The sequence below is a fragment of the Eublepharis macularius genome, chromosome 6, assembly GCF_028583425.1.
Source record: "Eublepharis macularius isolate TG4126 chromosome 6, MPM_Emac_v1.0, whole genome shotgun sequence".
NCBI lineage: Eukaryota > Metazoa > Chordata > Lepidosauria > Squamata > Eublepharidae > Eublepharis > Eublepharis macularius.
Window position 1 is genome coordinate 8757712 of NC_072795.1, and position 19073 is coordinate 8776784.

Genomic DNA, 19073 nt, shown 5'->3' on the forward strand with positions numbered 1-19073 from the left:
ACATGATTAACTCAGAAAGAGATTTCTCTTATTTGCCTATGGGTATGGCATAGTACATAGTGGTTACAGGTGCATCTTACTACCAGTAAGCTAGGCCAGCATACATATGTGGGTAGCCTTTCACCAAACTTCACTTAACAGGCACCTCACAGTGACTGGCATTTGCACATGTCATCTGCCTGGATACTCTACTCCAGTCTTCACACTCTGTTTCGCACAGTAAAAATACAGTTCAATTACATTAAAATGGGGAAGTCACATAAAATATTTCAGTCCATTAAATTCACTTTCCACAAAATTGTTGAACAAAGTTTGGTGTACGTGGAGTATGAACGAGCTTACAATTTATAAATATATGTGGACATGGAAATTATGGTCACCTTCAAAATTATCATAACATATATTGTGAAGTAGAAAGGATGCAGTGTGTGTTATGTACCGTCAAGTCGTCTCTGACCTATGGCGACCCTATGACTGAAAGAGCTCCAAAATGTCCTCTCATTAACAGACTTGCTCAGATCCTGCAAACTCGAGGACGTGGCTTCTTTTACTGAGTCAAGCTATCTCATTTTGGGGCTCCTGCTTTTCCTACTGCCTTAATCTTTTGCTAGTATTATTGAGATTTCCAGAGAATCTTGTCTTCTCATGATGTGATCAAAGTACTATAGCCTCAGTTTCATCACTTTAACTTCTAGGGAGAATTCAGGCTTGATTTGATCTAGAACCCACATATTTATCTTTTTGGCTATCCATGGTATCTGTAAAACTCTCCTCCAGCACCGTGTCTCAAATGAGCCAATTTTCTTCATTGTCCAGTTTTCACATCCATATATAGCACATACGTGCCAACATGCATATATGAAAGACAGACACATACCTAAAGGGACAGTAATATTAGAGACACAAAGCTATTAGATGCCCCTCTCTAGCAGTCCTACAAAGGATACTAGAATGCGTTCAGTGGTGTTTGAGTTCTTTTTTGAGTTATTGTGGATACAATGAAATGTATTATATAAAACTCTGATACTGTGTTTGCTGTAAAGTATAGCAATGACAATGACAGCAACAGCAACAACAACAATAATACGGCCCTCCCAGCCAGCAGCTTCCACTGATAAGGCCGGGGGCCGCTCTTTGGGTCCCTGGAAGGAGGAGACAGAGCATTTCCATGGTATCTGGGTCTCAGGCCGGATGGGCGGAGAAAGGAGCCTTATGAGGCAACTCTGCCCAGCCGGCTGGCAGTTACTCTGCATGCTCGGCCCACCCACCTCACCCTGTAGTAGTGCAGGACTAGCCGGCTGCTGTTGACGGAGCCAGGTAGGAATTTTTCCCCCCTTTTCCCTAATTGGCATGGGAAAGAGGTGGGGTTTTTTGCCTACCTTGTACTGTTTGCAGAGGTTTGAGGTAATCGGCAAGGTGGAGCCACCTTAGGATGGTCACTGGCAGGAGACAGTTTGGGAATAGGGAGCGGGCTGGTGAGTACCCTAGGCGCTTCTCCACTGATGGGGAAGAGGGGTCTGCCAGGAGCGGATGGTACTGCTTGTGACGGCCGCCATGCTGCATGGGCAGACTTCCCATGTGCAAGTCCTTCCCTCACTGTTGTACGGCTGAGGCTTAGGAGCTTGAGCTGGGGGGATCCATTTTGCCGGCTGGCCGGGTCTTAGCCATCCATAGGATGGCATACACTTGGGTCTTCGGGGCTTGCCCAGACAGGGTCAAGGTGGAGGTCCAGGGGTGACCCTGTGGCTTGACCTGTACTGCTAGGTGGCTCTTGCTGTATTAATGGTTGATGTTATGTTTAATAAAGTGGCCCTTTAGTTCCAAGCCTTGTGTCTGTCTCATTATTCCGACTAGGGTGGCAATGTAACTTTTCATATATCTTTAAAAGAATATGTTTTAATAATCATAATTATTTTTCAAAATACTTGATAATGAATAACAATATATTTAATTGGAAGCGTAAATGCATACAAGTTTTATGTCTGCTCAACCATCAAGCAGAGGCAGCAAGTTGGATGATATTATGGAGTAACGAAATATTACATGCATGTCCTCACTGACAAATTCAACAAACATTTGCCGGACCATGGCTATATTTTTATTTCATTTATGTTATTTATAGAAAAGAACAAGAGACCAGTAGCGCCCATAAGACTAACAACAGTTGTGCTACTGGACTCTTGCTCTTTTCTTCTGCTACAGATAGACTAACACAGCTAACCGTCTTATTTATAATCCACTTTTTATTTATAATCCACTTTTCTCACTGAGACTCAAAGTGGATTACGCAGTGTGAGTTAATATGATCAAGAGCTGGGACATTCGATTAGCAATAAAATGGGGTATGGATTGCAGAAAACAAGCATAGATTTGAATACAGATTTAAACAGAAACAAAACATAAGTAATTTGACATGTCATAACCTGGAAACTCCCATTAGGAGCATATCTACACAGCAGATAGTACTTGGCCAGTACCATACAGTCCATGTCTCTTTACCAAGGCATCTCTCTGAGCCATTTCTTTCAGCGCAGACCAGTTATCTGAGTAAAAAACACTCCTGAACAATTCATCATCAGTTTGCTTTACTATTTTTTTCAAGGAAAAATTAATAAACTCACATGTGCACTACAGGACTTAAAGAACACAGAATAAATGAAATATTTTATAGATTTTCTAAGGATATCTGACAGCATTTAAAGGCAAAGAAGGAAACCACAAATATAAATCAACTGGTTTAGCATGATTTATACACAGCATTAGGAAGCATCTGGTTTAGCATTTCCTTATGCAGTGTATAAATCACGAGTCTGTGGTAAGTTCTCTTTGAACAATGGTTGTTGTGGGTTTTCCGGGCTGTTCTCTTTGAACAATTTGTATGGCACGTATTGGCCCATTGCCTAGGTTTGAGTCATAATAGCATATAATAAACTATCCGCAGAATTATTTGGATTATATTTAAATTAATGTGCCAATCGCTGCACACGATATCCTACTACACACTTGGAGGATCATATTTCAAGGAAGTGGTTGTTTCGGCGTACAAAGTTTCTACATTCATTTTAATTATTGGGACATATAAAAGGGTGTTAATAGAAAAATCTCAGAGAAGCAGCAATATCTCTGAGGAGCACAAACTGCAGCTAGAGAAAAAGCATCTCATATTCCCAATTAAAAAGGAAAGCTACGAACACAGAGGGGGGAAAGATAATGTGGATACCGGCAACTTTGATAGCAGTGCTTATCTGTCTTCTGATTGTGCACTTTCTGAAACAACTCTGGTCACACAAGAACTATCCTCCAGGACCTCTTCGGGTTCCTCTCATTGGAAGCATTTGGCAGATACCACCGAACTTTTCTCAGGATATTTTCATTAAGGTATGTCCTTTAGAATTGTTAGCTGCTGAATAAGAGGATGCTGGAAGAGCTTTTTGACTTCTAACCTTTCCATGGTAGAAAAAAGTTATGTGTGTGTTTTATGTGCTGTCAAGTCACCTCCAACCTATGGCGACCCTATGAATAAAAGACCTGCGAAACATCCTATCACTAACAGACTTGCTCAGATCCTGCAAACTGGAGGACGTGGCTTCTTTTATTGAGTCAAGCCATCTCATTGTAGATCTTCCTCTTTTCTTACTGTGTTCCACTTTTCCTAGCATTATTGACTTTTCCAGAAAATCTTGTCTTGTCATGATGTGACGAAAGTACGATACCATTAGTCATGTCATTTTAGCTTCAAGGGAGAATTCAAGCTTGATTTGATCTAGTACCCACTTATTTGTCTTTTTGGTTGTCCATGGTATCTTAAGGAGGCGGTAACATTTTATAAAGCCCCCTATGACTGTGCTCTATCCTGAGATAATTTTGCTGTCTGGGGACATGATTGTGCTGCCCTATGAATTTATTTCACAACATTTCTCCTGTTTTGTCTGTATTATTTATGCCAATAAAGGTTGCTGTGCTGCTGGTATCTTAAGGAGGCAAAAAAGGAACAACAGTGAAAGTCAATCAATTATTCATTCATATAATGGTATTGCACAATATCCGGCAACAGTCCATATATAGTCACTAAAGTCCAAATATATGTCTTTTTACAGATAAGGAATCAGCAGTCACCGATGGGATATCCGAGGCATTTATTAAGCCGACCTGCTTGTAAGCCCAGTCATGGTTTCCTTCGCTGTGATGGCCGAAGGCTCCAGCGGAGTGGCAATGAGCCTGCCAGCATGTTTACTCTATGTGTGTTTAACTCAGCACTTTGAATCACATCATAGACATGAACGTGAATTTAGATTTTCTGTATTGGAAGTAATAAAACTATGTGATAGTGCCAGTAAGATATTACATCAGATTGAAGCTCAATGGATTTTTAAAATGGACAGTCTTGCCCCTAAAGGACTGAATAATGAAACTGACTTTTCTGTATTCTTGTAATTGGAGTCCACCATCAAATGTATATTTTTCTACTATATGTATTTTTCTACTACATGTATTACTCAATAAAATGAATTCTTCTATTTTTCTATAAAATGTATTTTTCTAATGAATATTCCATGTAAGAAATTGAATTTTTGTATATTGCACTGCTGTTTTTAATATGGTCCCTTTAAGATAAGAGCACTGTTTATGATCACACTGTTAAAATAGCAATTGGCTTAATGATTTGCACCCACACCTGACTGATGAATTGTCTTATGATGTATTGGAGATAATGAAAGCACACTGAAATGAAATAGTAAGTCCATTGCAAGTTAATTTTTATTTGAATGTTTACTATAAGGATGTTTGTAAAGTTATTATTGTAAATTGTAGAAATTGTGGCTGGAAGAAGAATTTCTCGAAATGAGCATAGATTAAACATGCTGGCCGGCTCGTTGCCACTCCCCTGGAGCCTTTGGCCATCACAGAGAAGGAAACCACAACCGGGCTTACAAGCAGGTCGGCTTAATAAACGCCTCTGTAAAAAGACATATATTTGGACTTTAGTGACTGTATATCAACTGTTGCCGGATATTGGATTCGGTTTCGTTTTCTCCACCATGTCGGACGCTCCTCTTCGCTGGCTCGAGAGGAAGCGGCCGAGCACCCTGTCCGGGCGGCTGATCTGCGAAGATTAGCCCCCAAAACTCCCAGTGAGGGAGGCTGGGTCCGGGACGCTGCGGGAAGAGCCCCCCAGAATCAATGCGGGGGGTTAATTGCCCGTTTGTCCCTACGGAGGCCGGCGGACGTGCGCGGCGCCTCGAGTGCTGCCGGGCCATGAGAAACGGCAAAGAGCAGAACTAGGCGAGAGCCTACAAGTAAGCGAATTCCTTCTGTTATTACAAGCGTACGTGAAGGAGAGGTGAGATCTGAAGCTAAGAAGGCTCACTCTTCCCCTTTGCTGAGTCTCAAAATTTGGTTGGCGGCCCCCCCCAAATGGCAACAAAAAAACAAAGTCCTGCCCTTGGCAAGTCAGTTTCGGCTGCCTTAAAGGGAGAATCGCTGGAGGAAATTGTACGGAGGGCGGTTGGTGAAGCTATAAAACCCTTTGTTGACAAGCTGAATGAAACAGATCAAAGGGTGGGCTTAATTGAGAGCGAAGTGAAAACCATCAAGGAAGCAGCGGGGGGGGGGCAGAGAAGTCTGCTCGGGAAAGTGCGTCACTCGTGAAGGCTACGAATAAAGAGCTTAAACTGGTGGAGAATCAGTTGATTGGGCTACAAGTGGAACGAACACAGACAATTTTGCGCCTCCAGAATGTGAAAGAGGAGGAAAACGAGGACTTACGGGGTCTTGTCTCGGAACTATTGGCGACACCCGCGAGGGCAACTAAAGAAGAAGTTAAAAGCGCCATTTTGGAAGCCCGTCGGGCTACTTCAAAGTATGCAATGAAGCGTCAGTTGCCGCGCGAGATCATAATCGATTTTTCATCTAAGAGGATCCGGGACACTATCCTATACAATTCATATAATGCGGATTTGGACTTCTTGGGCAACAAAATTAAGATATTGAAAGACGTCCCATTTCTAGTTCGGAAAAGACGTTTTAAGTATAAAAAGTTCGCAGCTCTTCTGAGAGAACGTGGAATAAAGTACAAATGGTTATTTCCGGAAGGAATCTGGTTCACCCATAAAGATCAAGCCTTTAAGATATTATCAGAAGATCAACTAAGGGATTTTGAGGACAGGAACCCAGAATTCCAGTGCACCAAGCAAGACGAAAAGGAGAAGTCTGAGGGGGAGGGGGAGGAAACGAGCACTGCGGCTGCAGTTGCGCAGAGAGAACTCCGTCCGGGACCCAGGAGGGGAAGAAAAATTTAACTTGAAATTAAATTGTAATTTGCATTTAGTAAGGTCAACCACTCCATCAATATAATATAAAGCTTTAACTTTTGAATAATGGCAGTATGAAGGGAAAACAGAAATGTAGTGTTTAGTGTTTAGTGTTTGTAGGGTACCTTCCCCTTTTTTCCACCCTTCCCTCCCTCTCTCTTTTTTCTCTACTCTTTCCTATCCCTTGTGCTATTGTAGTCTTTTGTAGTTACTGTTTTGTAGGGTATGTATGTATGTAGTAGTTGTATGTTAGATATTGAAAAAAATAAAAAAATTATATAAAAAAAAAAACTGTTGCCGGATATTGTGCAATACCATTATTTGAATGAATAATTGAATGACTTTCACTGTTGTTCCTTTTTTGCCTCCTTGAGCTACGCTCTCCCTGTTGTATTGTATGCTAGGAGGTTACCCTTGTCTGACACTGCTTAGTATCTGGTGTGGGGAATATGACTGATTATACAGTATTATACAGATACTTTTGCTTTTTCCTCAGAGGAGAGAGAAAAAAATACTCTCTATAGTTCCCTCCACTTCAGAAATTTGGGGTTTACCTCCAGCCAAAGACTGGGATTTACTAATCGAACAATTAACTAGACAGACTAGACTGAAACGGCATGCTGCCTCTTTAACTGAATATTGTAAAGAAAAAAATCATTCCTAGAGGTCTTAGAATCCATAAGCCCCCTGGAATGTATAAAGATGACGAGACCTTTAAAAAAAGATGGGCAGAAATATTAAATAAGTGCTCTTTCGACCTAACGTTATTGCTGATTGACTGTTTAGCTAAAGAGAAGAATCAAGTGACTACAGAAACTGATCAGTTGAAAAACCAGTTAAAGAGTTCCTATACAGAGGAGGAATTTACTAATTGTAACAATGAGGTAGACTGCCTAATTAAAGACTGTGAAAGTAAACTAAAGGAATTAAATATGAGGAAGATTAATAGGGACAAAAAGAATCACAGTACAGGTAACATATATATTTGGAAGGAAAATCAACCTCATAAAAACATATCTTGGGCTAGATCTGCAGCTTCTGGGTCAGAATTTGAAACAACTGACCCGTCCAATAACGAACAATCAGGAGATGGACAAGGGGGATGTATGCTTAGAAACCGTACTGTTCCTATGTACCGTACTAAGAATTTTTTAGATAAAAGCCACCGCACGAAGCGGGTGAGGTACAAAACTTAATCTTTAATCTTTCCTCCAAAATGCTTACTCCAGTTGAAACACGATTGTCAAACAAAGGTTTGGGATTTGTAACATTGGCAAAATACAATGCTTTTTGCACCAGAGTCGACTTCTTTAAATTATTTCGGCTTCTTAAACTGAGAAAACACTTTGGGAACACTACATATGCCCCAGGAAGTAGTGGGATTAAACACTGTTCAACCTTTACCTCCGAAACTTCTGATAGCTTAATAGAAACCTTTGAAAAATTAATTATCAGGGATGTCAAGGAAATAGAGAGTAAATATCACAAGGTATGGTACAATTTAACAAGAGAGGAACATATGGCTTTAACAAATCTTAGGGAAAATGAGCACATCATGATTAAACTCGCAGACAGGGTGGGGGGTAACGTTTTACTCACACCTCAGACTACATACAGGAAATTAATTGCCAGTTGTCAGACTGAGAATATTACAGACCTATTGATTATGATTTCCTTAATGAAATTACTAGAGTCATTCAAATTGTATTGGATGAAGCTCTGGGCTTTAGTGAAATTTCTCAATCTGAATATAGAAATTTAATTAACAAGAATCCTTGCAATCCTGTCTTTTATTGTTTACCAAAGATACATAAAGGTATATCGCCTCCACCTGGGAGACCTATTGTATTGGCAACTAATTCAATACTTGAACCTCTTGCTATATACTTAGGTCAAATATCACAACCTTATGTTAGTAAAAGTAATACATACATTAAAGATACCACCTCCTTCATTAATTTTGTGGAAAATTTAGACATCCCTCACAGAGCGTACTTAATGACTTTAGATGTACAATCTTTGTACACGTCTATACCACACTTAGAAGCTAGACAAGTTATCGAAACCATTCTGAACTCCAGACCATCAGATTATCCCTCCACCCCATTCTTGCTTAATCTCCTAGATATAATCTTAGAACACAACTAATTCAGATTCCAACAGCAGTTCTATTATCAAGTATGTGGAGTAGTCATGGGGTGCCCAGTGGCCCCCAGTATTGCAATCTTGTATATGGCAGATCTAGAAAAAAGATTTTTTTCTGAATAACTGTTAATCCTTTCTCTAATCAACTAGTTTATATGTAACGCTTCATAGATGACGTGTTTTTGGTCCTTTATAATCAATACTGTGCCAAAGAATATGTAGACTGGATGAATTCAGTAGATCAGAATATCAAATTTACCTACCAAGGCAATCAACAATATATTACATTTTTGGACATTGTTATGTATGAACGTACTTCGATGAAGCTGGGGGTGAGACCTTACCGTAAAAGCACAGATAGGTGTGCTTATTTAGAATACACATCTTTCCACAGAAATAATTTAAAGAGAAATATACCATACAGTTAATTTCTCCGACTAAAACACAATGCATCTGTATCTTCTGATTATATAAGAGAATCTGAAAAGTTGACCAGTTCATTTAGATCTCATGGATATCCACTACAGGTGATCCTACAAGCTAAGGATGGAGCAGACAGTATTCCAAGACACTATTTATTACAATACAGAAACAAAAATAAAAATCACAATGCCGATATTACCTGGGCTTTAGATTTTTCTCCTCTGTCAAAAGAAATTTCCCAGGTGATCAGAACAAATTAGCATATTGTGCAAGACTTGCCACATTGTAATACACCGCCAAAAATTGGTTACAGAAGAACAAAAAGCTTAAGAGACCTTTTAGTGAGCTTAGGTTTAAAGTCCCAGCATGAAGAAAGAAATTTACCACTCAGCCACTTCACATGCAGGCGTTGCAACTTGCAATGTTTGCTCATTGAGTGCCAATTTAAATACTTTCAAACATCCACACACTGGTCTCCCCCTTTATTCTAGAAATTTTTCTACATGCTCTATCTCCAATGTGATATATATTTTAGAATGCACTTGCGCTTTAATATATATTGGAAGCACTACACATCCTATTTGAACACGAATTCAAGAATATCTTTCTAAAATTAGGACTAAAAATAGAGAGGCTCCTTTAACTCAGCACTTTAAATCACATCATAGACATAAATGTGAATTTAGATTTTCTGTATTGGAAGTAATAAAACCATGTGATAATGCCAATAAGATATTACATCAGTTTGAAGCTCAATGGATTTTTAAAATGGACAGTCTTGCCCCTAAAGGACTGAATAATGAAATTGACTTTTCTGTATTCTTGTAATTGGAGTCTACCATCAAATGTATATTTTTCTACTATATGTATTTTTCTACTACATGTATTACTCCATAAAATGAATTCTTCTATTTTTCTATAAAATGTATTTTTCTAATGAATATTCCATGTAAGAAATTGAATTTTTGTATATTGCACTGCTGTTTTAACATGGTCCCTTTAAGATAAGAGCACTGTTTCTTTTATATATATTTTTTATTTTAATTTCTAACATAGAAAACTACAAAAGACTATAAAAATATAAAGGAAAAAAAGGGGACTGGGGAAAAGGGAAGAGCAACATATAAACAGAAAACACACAATACATCTACATGTCTTGTATTCCCTTCATACTGCAATTTTTCTTTAAAGTTAATCCTATTATTTGATTCTCCAAGAGCTTTACGTCTTTACTTGTTGCTTTCATGAGTACTACATTTTCGCGTGCAGACTGCTCTGCTCCAGATGCTGTTTCTTTAATGGTTTTCACTTCACTTTCCACTGAATCAACCTTTTGCCCCATTTCATTTAACTTCACTGCAAAGGGCTGCATAACTTCAAAGACCACTCGTCTGACCATCTCTTCCAGGGTTTCCCCTTTCCCCTGTAACATCGCCATCACCGATTTACTCATCGCAGGGCTCTGCTTTTTCATCGCCATCTTGGGGGGGGGGGGGCGCCAGCTAAGTTCCGAAACTCCGTGAAGGGGAAGAAATCCGAGCCTTCTTAGCTTCAACTCCCACCAATCCTTCGCATACGCTTAGAAATCAGAAGGGATTTGCTTACTTACAGGTTTTCACCTTAAATCTGCTTATTGCCGTTCTCCATGGCCTGGCGGCACATGATGTGCTGCACAAGTCTGCCGGCCTCCGTTGGAGCAAATGGGCAATTTACCCCCTGCATTGCTCTCAGGGGGTTCTTCCTGCTGTGCTCCGGACCCTGGCCCCCTCACTGGGAGTCCGGGGGGTTAACCCTTGCAGGTCAACCACCCGGTCAGGCTGCTCGGACGTTTCCTCCCGGACCTGCGGAGAGGAGCGTCCGACATGGCTGGGAAAATGAAACTGAATCAAGATAAGAGCACTGTTAATGATCACGCTGTTAAAATAGCAATTGGCTTAATGATTTGTACCCACACCTGACTGATGAATTGCCTTATGATGTATTGGAGATAATGAAAGCACACTGAAATGAAATAGTAAGTCCATTGCAAGTTAATTTTTATTTGAATGTTTACTATAAGGATGTTTGTAAAGTTATTATTGTAAATTGTAGAAATTGTGGCTGGAAGAAGAATTTCTCGAAATGAGCATAGATTAAACATGCTGGCCGGCTCGTTGCCACTCCGCTGGAGCCTTCGGCCATTGCACAGAAGGAAACCACGACCGGGCTTACAAGCAGGTCGGCTTAATAAACACCTCGGATATCCCATCGGTGACTGCTGATTCCTTATCTGTAAAAAGACATATATTTGGACTTTAGTGACTATATATCAACTGTTGCTGGATATTGTGCAATACCATTATATGAATGAATAATTGAATGACTTTCACTGTTGCTCCTTTTTTCCCTCCTTGAACTACGCTCTCCCTGTTGTATTGTATGCTAGGAGGTTACCCTTGTCTGACACTGCTTAGTGTCCATGGTATCTGCAAAACTCTCCTCCAGCACCACATTTTAAAGGAATCAAAGGGAAATTCAAGCCATGGCTTAGGATGCTGAAAGATCAACACAGAAATACAGTATCTGACCGGGACAAAATAAAGAAAAGATGGAAACAAAAGATGGATCAACACAGAAATACAGTATCTGACCGGGACAAAATAAAGAAAAGATGGAAACAATACACTGTCAAAGATTTTCTATTCCTTGGTTCCATCATCAACCAAAAGGGAGACTGCAATGAAGAAATCAGAAGAAGATTCAGACTTGAAAGAGCAGCCGTGAGGGAGCTAGATAAGAACCTTAAAGATAAAAATGTTTCTCTGGAAATCTAGGTCAAGATAATCCAAACTATGGTGTTCCCTTTTGCTATGTATGGATGTGAAAGCTGGACAAAGCTGACAGGAAGAAAATTGATTCCTTTAAAATGTGGTGCTGGAGGAGAGTTTTGCAGATACCATGGACACTAACTCCTTATGGAGTTTCTGCCATCCATCATATGGAGGCAGAAGGAGACAAACCTAGTAGTGGGTACAGGAAAACTAGGGGCTTAGAAACTGCTCTTACAAATGCAGCATCAGCTTTGTTGTATACATCAATTACACAAAGTTTCATAAAGATTGTTGATGTCAAATAGAATTTTTGGACAGGTCTACACCAAAAACATCTGCAGAGGAAGCAGAGGAAGCGACCATTAGTGGTGTGAACAAAAATGTTATTATTTGGATGTGTTGTCTGTTCATTTTTTGTTTCTAATTTTGTATGCACTCTTTAAAATGTTTTTTGGTTAAGGTTGGATTCATTTTAGGTGGCTAGCCATGTGGAAGAACAGCCTGATTTGAGTCCAGAGGCACCTTAAAGATGAACAAGATTTTCAGGGTGTATGCTTTCATGAGTCAAATTATATGAAGAAGAGGGAGCTTTGACCCTCAAAAGCTTATACCATGAAAATCTTGTTGGTCTCTAAGGTGCCATTGGACTCAAACTTAGGGGTTGGATCCGTTGCTATGGTTGAATTACTTTTCCATTGATCTCAAACGGGATTCCATTTCAACCTGGAATGTTTTTTGCCATTGCTAGTGTGATGAAGTTTCCAAGAAGTTCTCTTCCTCCTTCCTTGGGAAAAAACAAAAGAAAACAGACAAAAAACGTTTAAGCTTGTGTTTTCCTGCTCGAGTTTTAAATCTTTGAAAAGATGTAGGAGGAAAGGAACAGCCTGTCTCCTAATGATGAGTTTTCCTGATCTTTGAAGTAGCCACCTGAGGCTGTTAATTAGCATTAGAGGCTATTTGATACTTGTTTTGGCCCTTAACTTGTCAAGAAGCAATGTGAGAACACACACACCCATTCATCCTGAAAAGGAACTGAATGTGCACAACTCACCTGGTTATGAGTCAGCTTAGAGTTTTCAAGAAACAGGTTTCCCACCCCCTTCCTTTATCATATAATCTGTTGCACAGAACAAATATACATGACAAATATGTATGAACAGTGATGCACTTTGCTAACATATGATGCCACATATAAACACACATGCTTGCTCATAGATGCACACACAACTTTTCTGAGCAAGAACTGTGGTGGTAGAATTAGAAATGGGTGCAATTACTGTGGTAATGATATGATGTATGCCAAGCATGTCATAAGGAAAGCTGGAGTGAAAAGTATAACTATTTGAGATACGCAGATGATACCATGTATAGGCTTGAAATGACTACTGATGAAAGTTAAAGGAGAAACTGCCAAGGCAGGATTATAGCTGAACATCAAGAAGACAAAAGAAATGACTACCAAGGAATTACACAATTTTAAAGTTGAGAATGAGGAAATTGAAATGGTTCAAGATTTTCTATTCTTTGGCTCAATCATCAACCAAAAGGGAGAATGTAACCAAGAAATCAGAAGATTGAGAGCTAGAAGAGAAGCAGTGAGGGAGCTAGATAAGTTCCTTAAAGATAAAGATGTCTCTCTGGGAAACAAGATCAAGATAATCCAATAGATGATATTCCCCATTACTATGTATGGATGTGAAAATTGAACAGTGTTGATTGCTGACAGGAATAAAATTGATTCATTCGAAATATGGTGAAGGAGGATAGTTTTGTGGATTCCATGGAGGGCCAAAAAGAAAAATAAGTGGTTTGTAGATCAAATCAAGCCTGAATTCATCCTAGAAGCTAAAATGACAATAGTGAGGATATCATACTTTGGTCGTATCATCATGAGATGATAAGACTCTGGAAAAGTCAATAATGCTGGGAAAAGTGGACGGCAGCAGGAAAAGAGGAAGTCCTAAAATGAGATGATCTGAATCAATAAAAGAAGCCACGTCCTCCAGTCTGCAAGAACTCAGAGCGGAACTACAAGTGACAAAAGGCACAGGTTGGACACTTGTCAGCTTCCCTCAAGTTTTGATGGGAAATGTAGGCATCCTAGTCTTGCAGCTTGGCTCTCCGACTGCTGTCCAATGGACTTTTCAACTGTCACTTGTCCAACATTCTGCCAAGCTGCCTACATTTCCCATCGAAACTTGAGGGAGGCTGACAAGTGTCCAATCTGTGCCTTTTCCACTTGTAGTTCTGCTCTCAGTACGTCTGTTAACAATAGGACATTTTAGACGAATTCATGGGGTCACCATAGGTCAGTGACTTGACACATGACACACACAGTGTGGCAATAAATGCAAGAAATATGTAATACACTTTTATCCCTTGATGAACTCAGGGCTGGGTGAGAATGAATAAACTGCAACACTATTCAGACAGAATGCTGTTACTTGGGAGGTGGCATCTTTGGAGTTGAAAGTGGTATATTGTTTATTCTTAATGGGATAGCTTTAAAATACCGAGACTATAGTTGGAGGATACTGCCTAGTATAGAGTATCTGTTGCATAGTGGTTAAGTGGCTGGGCTCTGAACCAGCCCAGCACATCACTGATTCAATTTCCACTACTGCCATGAACTCTGCAAGTGACCTTGGGTAAGCCACTCTTCTCAGCCCCAGCTCCCCAGCTGTATTATGGGAAAGATGATAACACTGACTTTGTTCACTCTTCAGAGTGTGGCACTAATCTGTTCAGAAGAGCAGTAAAAAAATAATAGAGTTGGTATATCCAAGGTCATCTAGCTGAACCCCATGCACAATGCAGGAAATTCATGACTACCTCTCCCCACACCCCCAGTGACCCCTGATCCATGCCCAGAATATAAGCACTACGATCTTGTTGACTTAACTTTCAATGTCCAAGTGGCTTCTGTGATGAAATGTGTTTTACTGCTATTGATTGGTCCGTGAACTGTCATTTTTTTAAAAAAGGAAATAGCTTCAGTTATCCATATCAATGCTTAGTTAGTGGGGTACACATGTATGAACCTCAATATTTGGAGCATTCCTCTTGAGTGTAAAACATAAGGATGTATTCTTAGGGCAACTTTTAATAAAAGAGATCACTGTCTAGTGTATACAGGGGTCTGATATCAGGGCAATGCTTTATTGGAGTGGGGAGTCTCCCAGAAATAAACATGGAAAGCTAGTTTGGTGTTGTGGTTAAGAACACGGGACTCTAATTTGAAAACTGGGTTTGATTCCCCACTCCTCCACTTGAAGCCATCTGGGTGACCTTGGGCTAGTCACAGTTCTCTGGAGCTCTCTCAGCCCCACCCACCTCACAGGGTGTTTGTTGTGGGGATAATCATAATAATATACTTTGTAAACCACTCTGAGTGGGCATTAAGTTGTCCTGAAGGGTAGTATATAAATCATATATTATTATTTACTAGCAATAAAGCCTGTTGTGGGGGAAAAATACAACAGGCTCTAGAAAGGGGAGGGCAGGCAGGCAGGCATTTGCTCCTCCTCCGTCACTGATTCCAGCTGATGAAGAAGGGGAGTGGGTGGGCACTGTCATCTGCTCCATGCCTGATCTGCCTGGTCTCCGTCATGTGAAGCTTTGTTACCTGCTCCATGCCTGATAATGCCGGGTAAAGGTGGGGGCATTGGCTCCTGTTCTGCACCTGACTATGGCTGAGTGAAGGGGGGCAGGCATTTCCACCTTCTCCAAGCCTGATCCCAGCTAGGTGAAGGGAGTAACAGACATTGCCTCCTGCTCTGCTCCTGATTCTGGCAGGTTGAAGGGGGGGGCAGGCATTGCTACATGTTTGGCTCCTAACTCCAGCAGGGTGAAGACAGGGCGGGCATTGCCACCTGCTCTGCTCCTTATCTCAGCTGGGTGAGGGGAAGAAAGGCATTGCCTCCTGCTCTGCACCTGATCCCAGCCAGGTGAAAGCACGAGGTGGGCACTGCCACCTGCTGCAGTCCTGATCCAAAGTGAGTGATGGTAAGCAGTGTGCATTGCCACCTGCTCTACCACTAATACCAGCTGGTTTAAGGCAGGAGAGTGCATTGCCACCTGCTCCACTCCTAAAACCAGCTGGGTTAAGGTGGGGGATGGGCATTGCCACCTGCTTCACTCCTAATACCAGCTGGGTTAAAGCAGGGGAGCACTGTTAGCTGCGTCACACCTGATTGCAGTTGGGAGAAGGAAGGCATTGCCATCTGATCTGCTCCTGATTCCACCTGGCTGAAGGGGAAGGGTATTGTCACCTGCTCTGCTCCTGATCCCAGCTGTGTTAAGGTGGGGGCAGGCATTGCCACCTGCTCTGCTTCTAATATATGCTGGATTAAGGTGGGGGTGGCATTGCCACCTGCTCTGCTCCTAATACCAGCTGGGTTAAGGTGAGGCTGGGCATTGCCACCTGCTCTGCTCCTAATACCAGCTGGGTAAAAGCAGGAGGCGGGCATTGCCACCTGCTCCCATCCTGCTCCCGGCCTGGGCTTCCCATCATTTCACGTTTTCTGGAGGGACATGGTGCCTTGCCTAGGCTTCTCTCCATGGCAGCTCCCTCTGGTGGTGCACAAGGGTATAAAGGGAGTTGTCTGAAACAATTTTACTCAATTATATAGTATGATTAATATTATAAAAGACAATAAAATAAAAACCATTGTGACAATATAGTATAGGGAAATAGTAAAGAAGGCACGCTAAGAGTTGAGCACAAACTCCAACATATACACACTCATACACAGTAAGGCTCCAAACCCGAATTATTCCACCTAAATCCTAAACATTAGGAAAAGTAATAAGAGACAGGCAATAAAATGGGTAGGGGGAGGGAGAGAGACAGATGCTTGTCCTGAAAAGGGAGGAAGAGCTGGAGTATCCAAAGAAGAGTGTAGAAGACCCAGCAATACTTATGTGCTGTGTGATCCAATCCCAGGTGGTGATTTGGTGCCGATTGAAAAGGAAAAGAGGGCAGAGACAGAGGCTCGCTCAAAGTCTCCGACAGTCTTTTGGACAGTCAACAGGGAAGATGTAGGAAGTCTGGTGGAAAACTGCAGCAAAGTACCAGAGTTTCTGTGGCTTTTTGTGTAGCTAGTAAGTCCTGAGAGTGCAAGGATGTGGGAACTCATGGACAGGGACTGGATCGAGGATGAGAAGTTTGGATTTGATTCGAGGGTTTGGGCAGGAAAGTGTCAGAGTCAATAAAATGATGACAGCTGGAGCCAAACACTGGAGAATTGACAAGACTGTCTCAGACTGTGTTCATGGATGCTGATAAGTTTCTGATAAGGGTGATTGCTCAAGGAATCCTTCCTTGGGTCAGGCAGTTATTAGGTCTAGTAACTGAGGCATCTCTATAGTTCTGAATGTGAGGGGAGACTGATATGATTACTTCTAGGCTGACCGTTTTGTGCAATGGGCTGCTTCCTCCGATTGTGTGTTATCCTCTGGAATCCCTTCATTAATTTGCTATGCATTTTATTAAAGTTGAATCCTCTGAAGACAGAGGTGCTGTATCTAGGCTGTAGAATGATGAGTTTAGGAATCTGCCTCCCAACCAGTTGATGGCCATCGTTGATGGTGAAGAGCCTAGACATGATCCTGGATGCCACACTTTTGAAGGAGGCCAGTTCACGGCAGTTCACAGTTGCATTTTTCGTCTTCAGGTGGTCTGGCAGCTTGCGCCGTACCTCTCCTCCAGGACCTAGCTTCGGTGGACTATTGTAACTTGCCCTATGCAGGGCTGCCCTTGGGCCTGATCCAGAAACTGCAGCTGGTCCAGAATGCAGCAGCACATGTCCTTATAGGGACGCTGTTACCAGAAGTGGTCTCCTTGCAATAAAATAATTTGTGAGGGAATTAGCTAGCAAGGAGAATGGCTATGCAAGAGGCCGGTAACTGGGATCTTATGCACCAGTGTCTACGAGGATCCATTCCTCTAGAGAACCCTTTCAATAAGCAGGCAGATATTCAATCAAAAAGGTTTTTTTATTTAAAATATTAAGATCAATTGCATGCAAAACACACAGGACACACAGAGAGCTAACTAGAAAAAGAACAGGGAGGAAAGTTGGAGAGAGTTGCAGAGTTGGCTTTATAGTTACCAGATCCATTAGATTGGGGGTGTCCGAGGGAGAGCAGCTTCAGTGAGCAGTACCTCGTGGCAAGAGGGAGAAGGGCTCAAACATGCCATCTGAGGATGTGTGGAGGGTCCATGACACACACACACTGAGCACATGGCAGGACAGTCAGATATGCTGTGCAACATACCCTGAGGCAGGACTGAGCGTCTCTGCCCTAAAACGATGCCTTAATGGTTCTTCCCAGGGAGGGACAAAGGACTGGGAAACTGTCTCCAGGGTGAGACAATAAGCCTGGCGAAATGTCTCCAAGGTGGGACAATGAACTAGGAAGGTTTGATTAGGTCTTCCTGGGAGGAACTATAGGTGTAAAAAGATTATTTGATGACCCACGATGGTTGGACGGCTGAGGCTACAATAGGAGAGTGGGTAAAGGGTAGAACTGGCAGGGTGTGTGAATGGATTCATTCAAGTACTTCTGGAGACCTCCATTGTTCCATGGTTATGCACAACCCTCCGGGGTATGTGGCTAAGTTAGCCTTACTTCACTTCTCATATTCCAGTATTTTTCCATCTCCTGCCTAGCCAGGCAGCTTGTTTGTGTTTTAAAAACATGAGCAGAGGGGCTTATGATATTGCCATATTCATAAGCCTTAATATGGTGCGGGCAAGTATGACCACTTACAACACCATTTAGGGCACATATCCATCTGGTGCTATGTCACCTGCACTGGCTCCTGGTTGAGTTCTGGATTGAGTTTAAGGTTTTGGTTTTGATATGTAAAGCCCTTATTGGACTGGGAACAATATACCTGCTGGACTGCCTCTCCCGTTATGTCGCTTGGAGGGCCTTGTACTCTGCAGACAAGCAGTTAGATCTGGGGCCTGTAGGATTTGTTGCAATTCTGCAGGGCCTATAAGATGGAGATGTTCTGCCAGGCCTATGGCTGAGGTGTTGGTGATCTGTCCTTCCTTATTGCCTGTGCCCTTTCCTTGTGCACTATATCATGCCACCCAGATGTGATTGGTAGTTCCCTCTCACTTTTTCCAGGGTATGGCTTTATTACATCTAATTGTAGATGCTTTTTAATGGCTGGTTTTTATTTGATTTATCCATGTTTTGAAGTATATTTAATTGTGTGTGATTATTACTGCTGTGACCTGACCTGAGTCTCCTTACATGAAGCGTAGGATATAAATGGAATAAAACCAACCAACCAACCAACCGAGATATTTGGAACAAAGGGCTTTTGCCCCAGGGATGATAATGAAGCCTCTGGTACCAACTGGTTAGC

The 19073-nt window shown here is 41.5% G+C and overlaps 1 protein-coding gene across 1 annotated transcript in view; it reads left to right on the forward strand.

Annotated features, from left to right (window-relative positions):
* Window positions 1–3136: 3136 nt before the first annotated feature.
* The window catches only part of LOC129332788 (cytochrome P450 2J4-like), a 36865-nt gene continuing 20928 nt past the window's right edge, over window positions 3137–19073 (forward strand). The window contains exon 1 of the mRNA XM_054984039.1: window positions 3137–3378. Within this exon, the coding sequence (XP_054840014.1) occupies window positions 3211–3378 (168 nt within the window). The 5' untranslated portion in view covers window positions 3137–3210. The remainder of the gene's footprint in view (window positions 3379–19073) is intronic.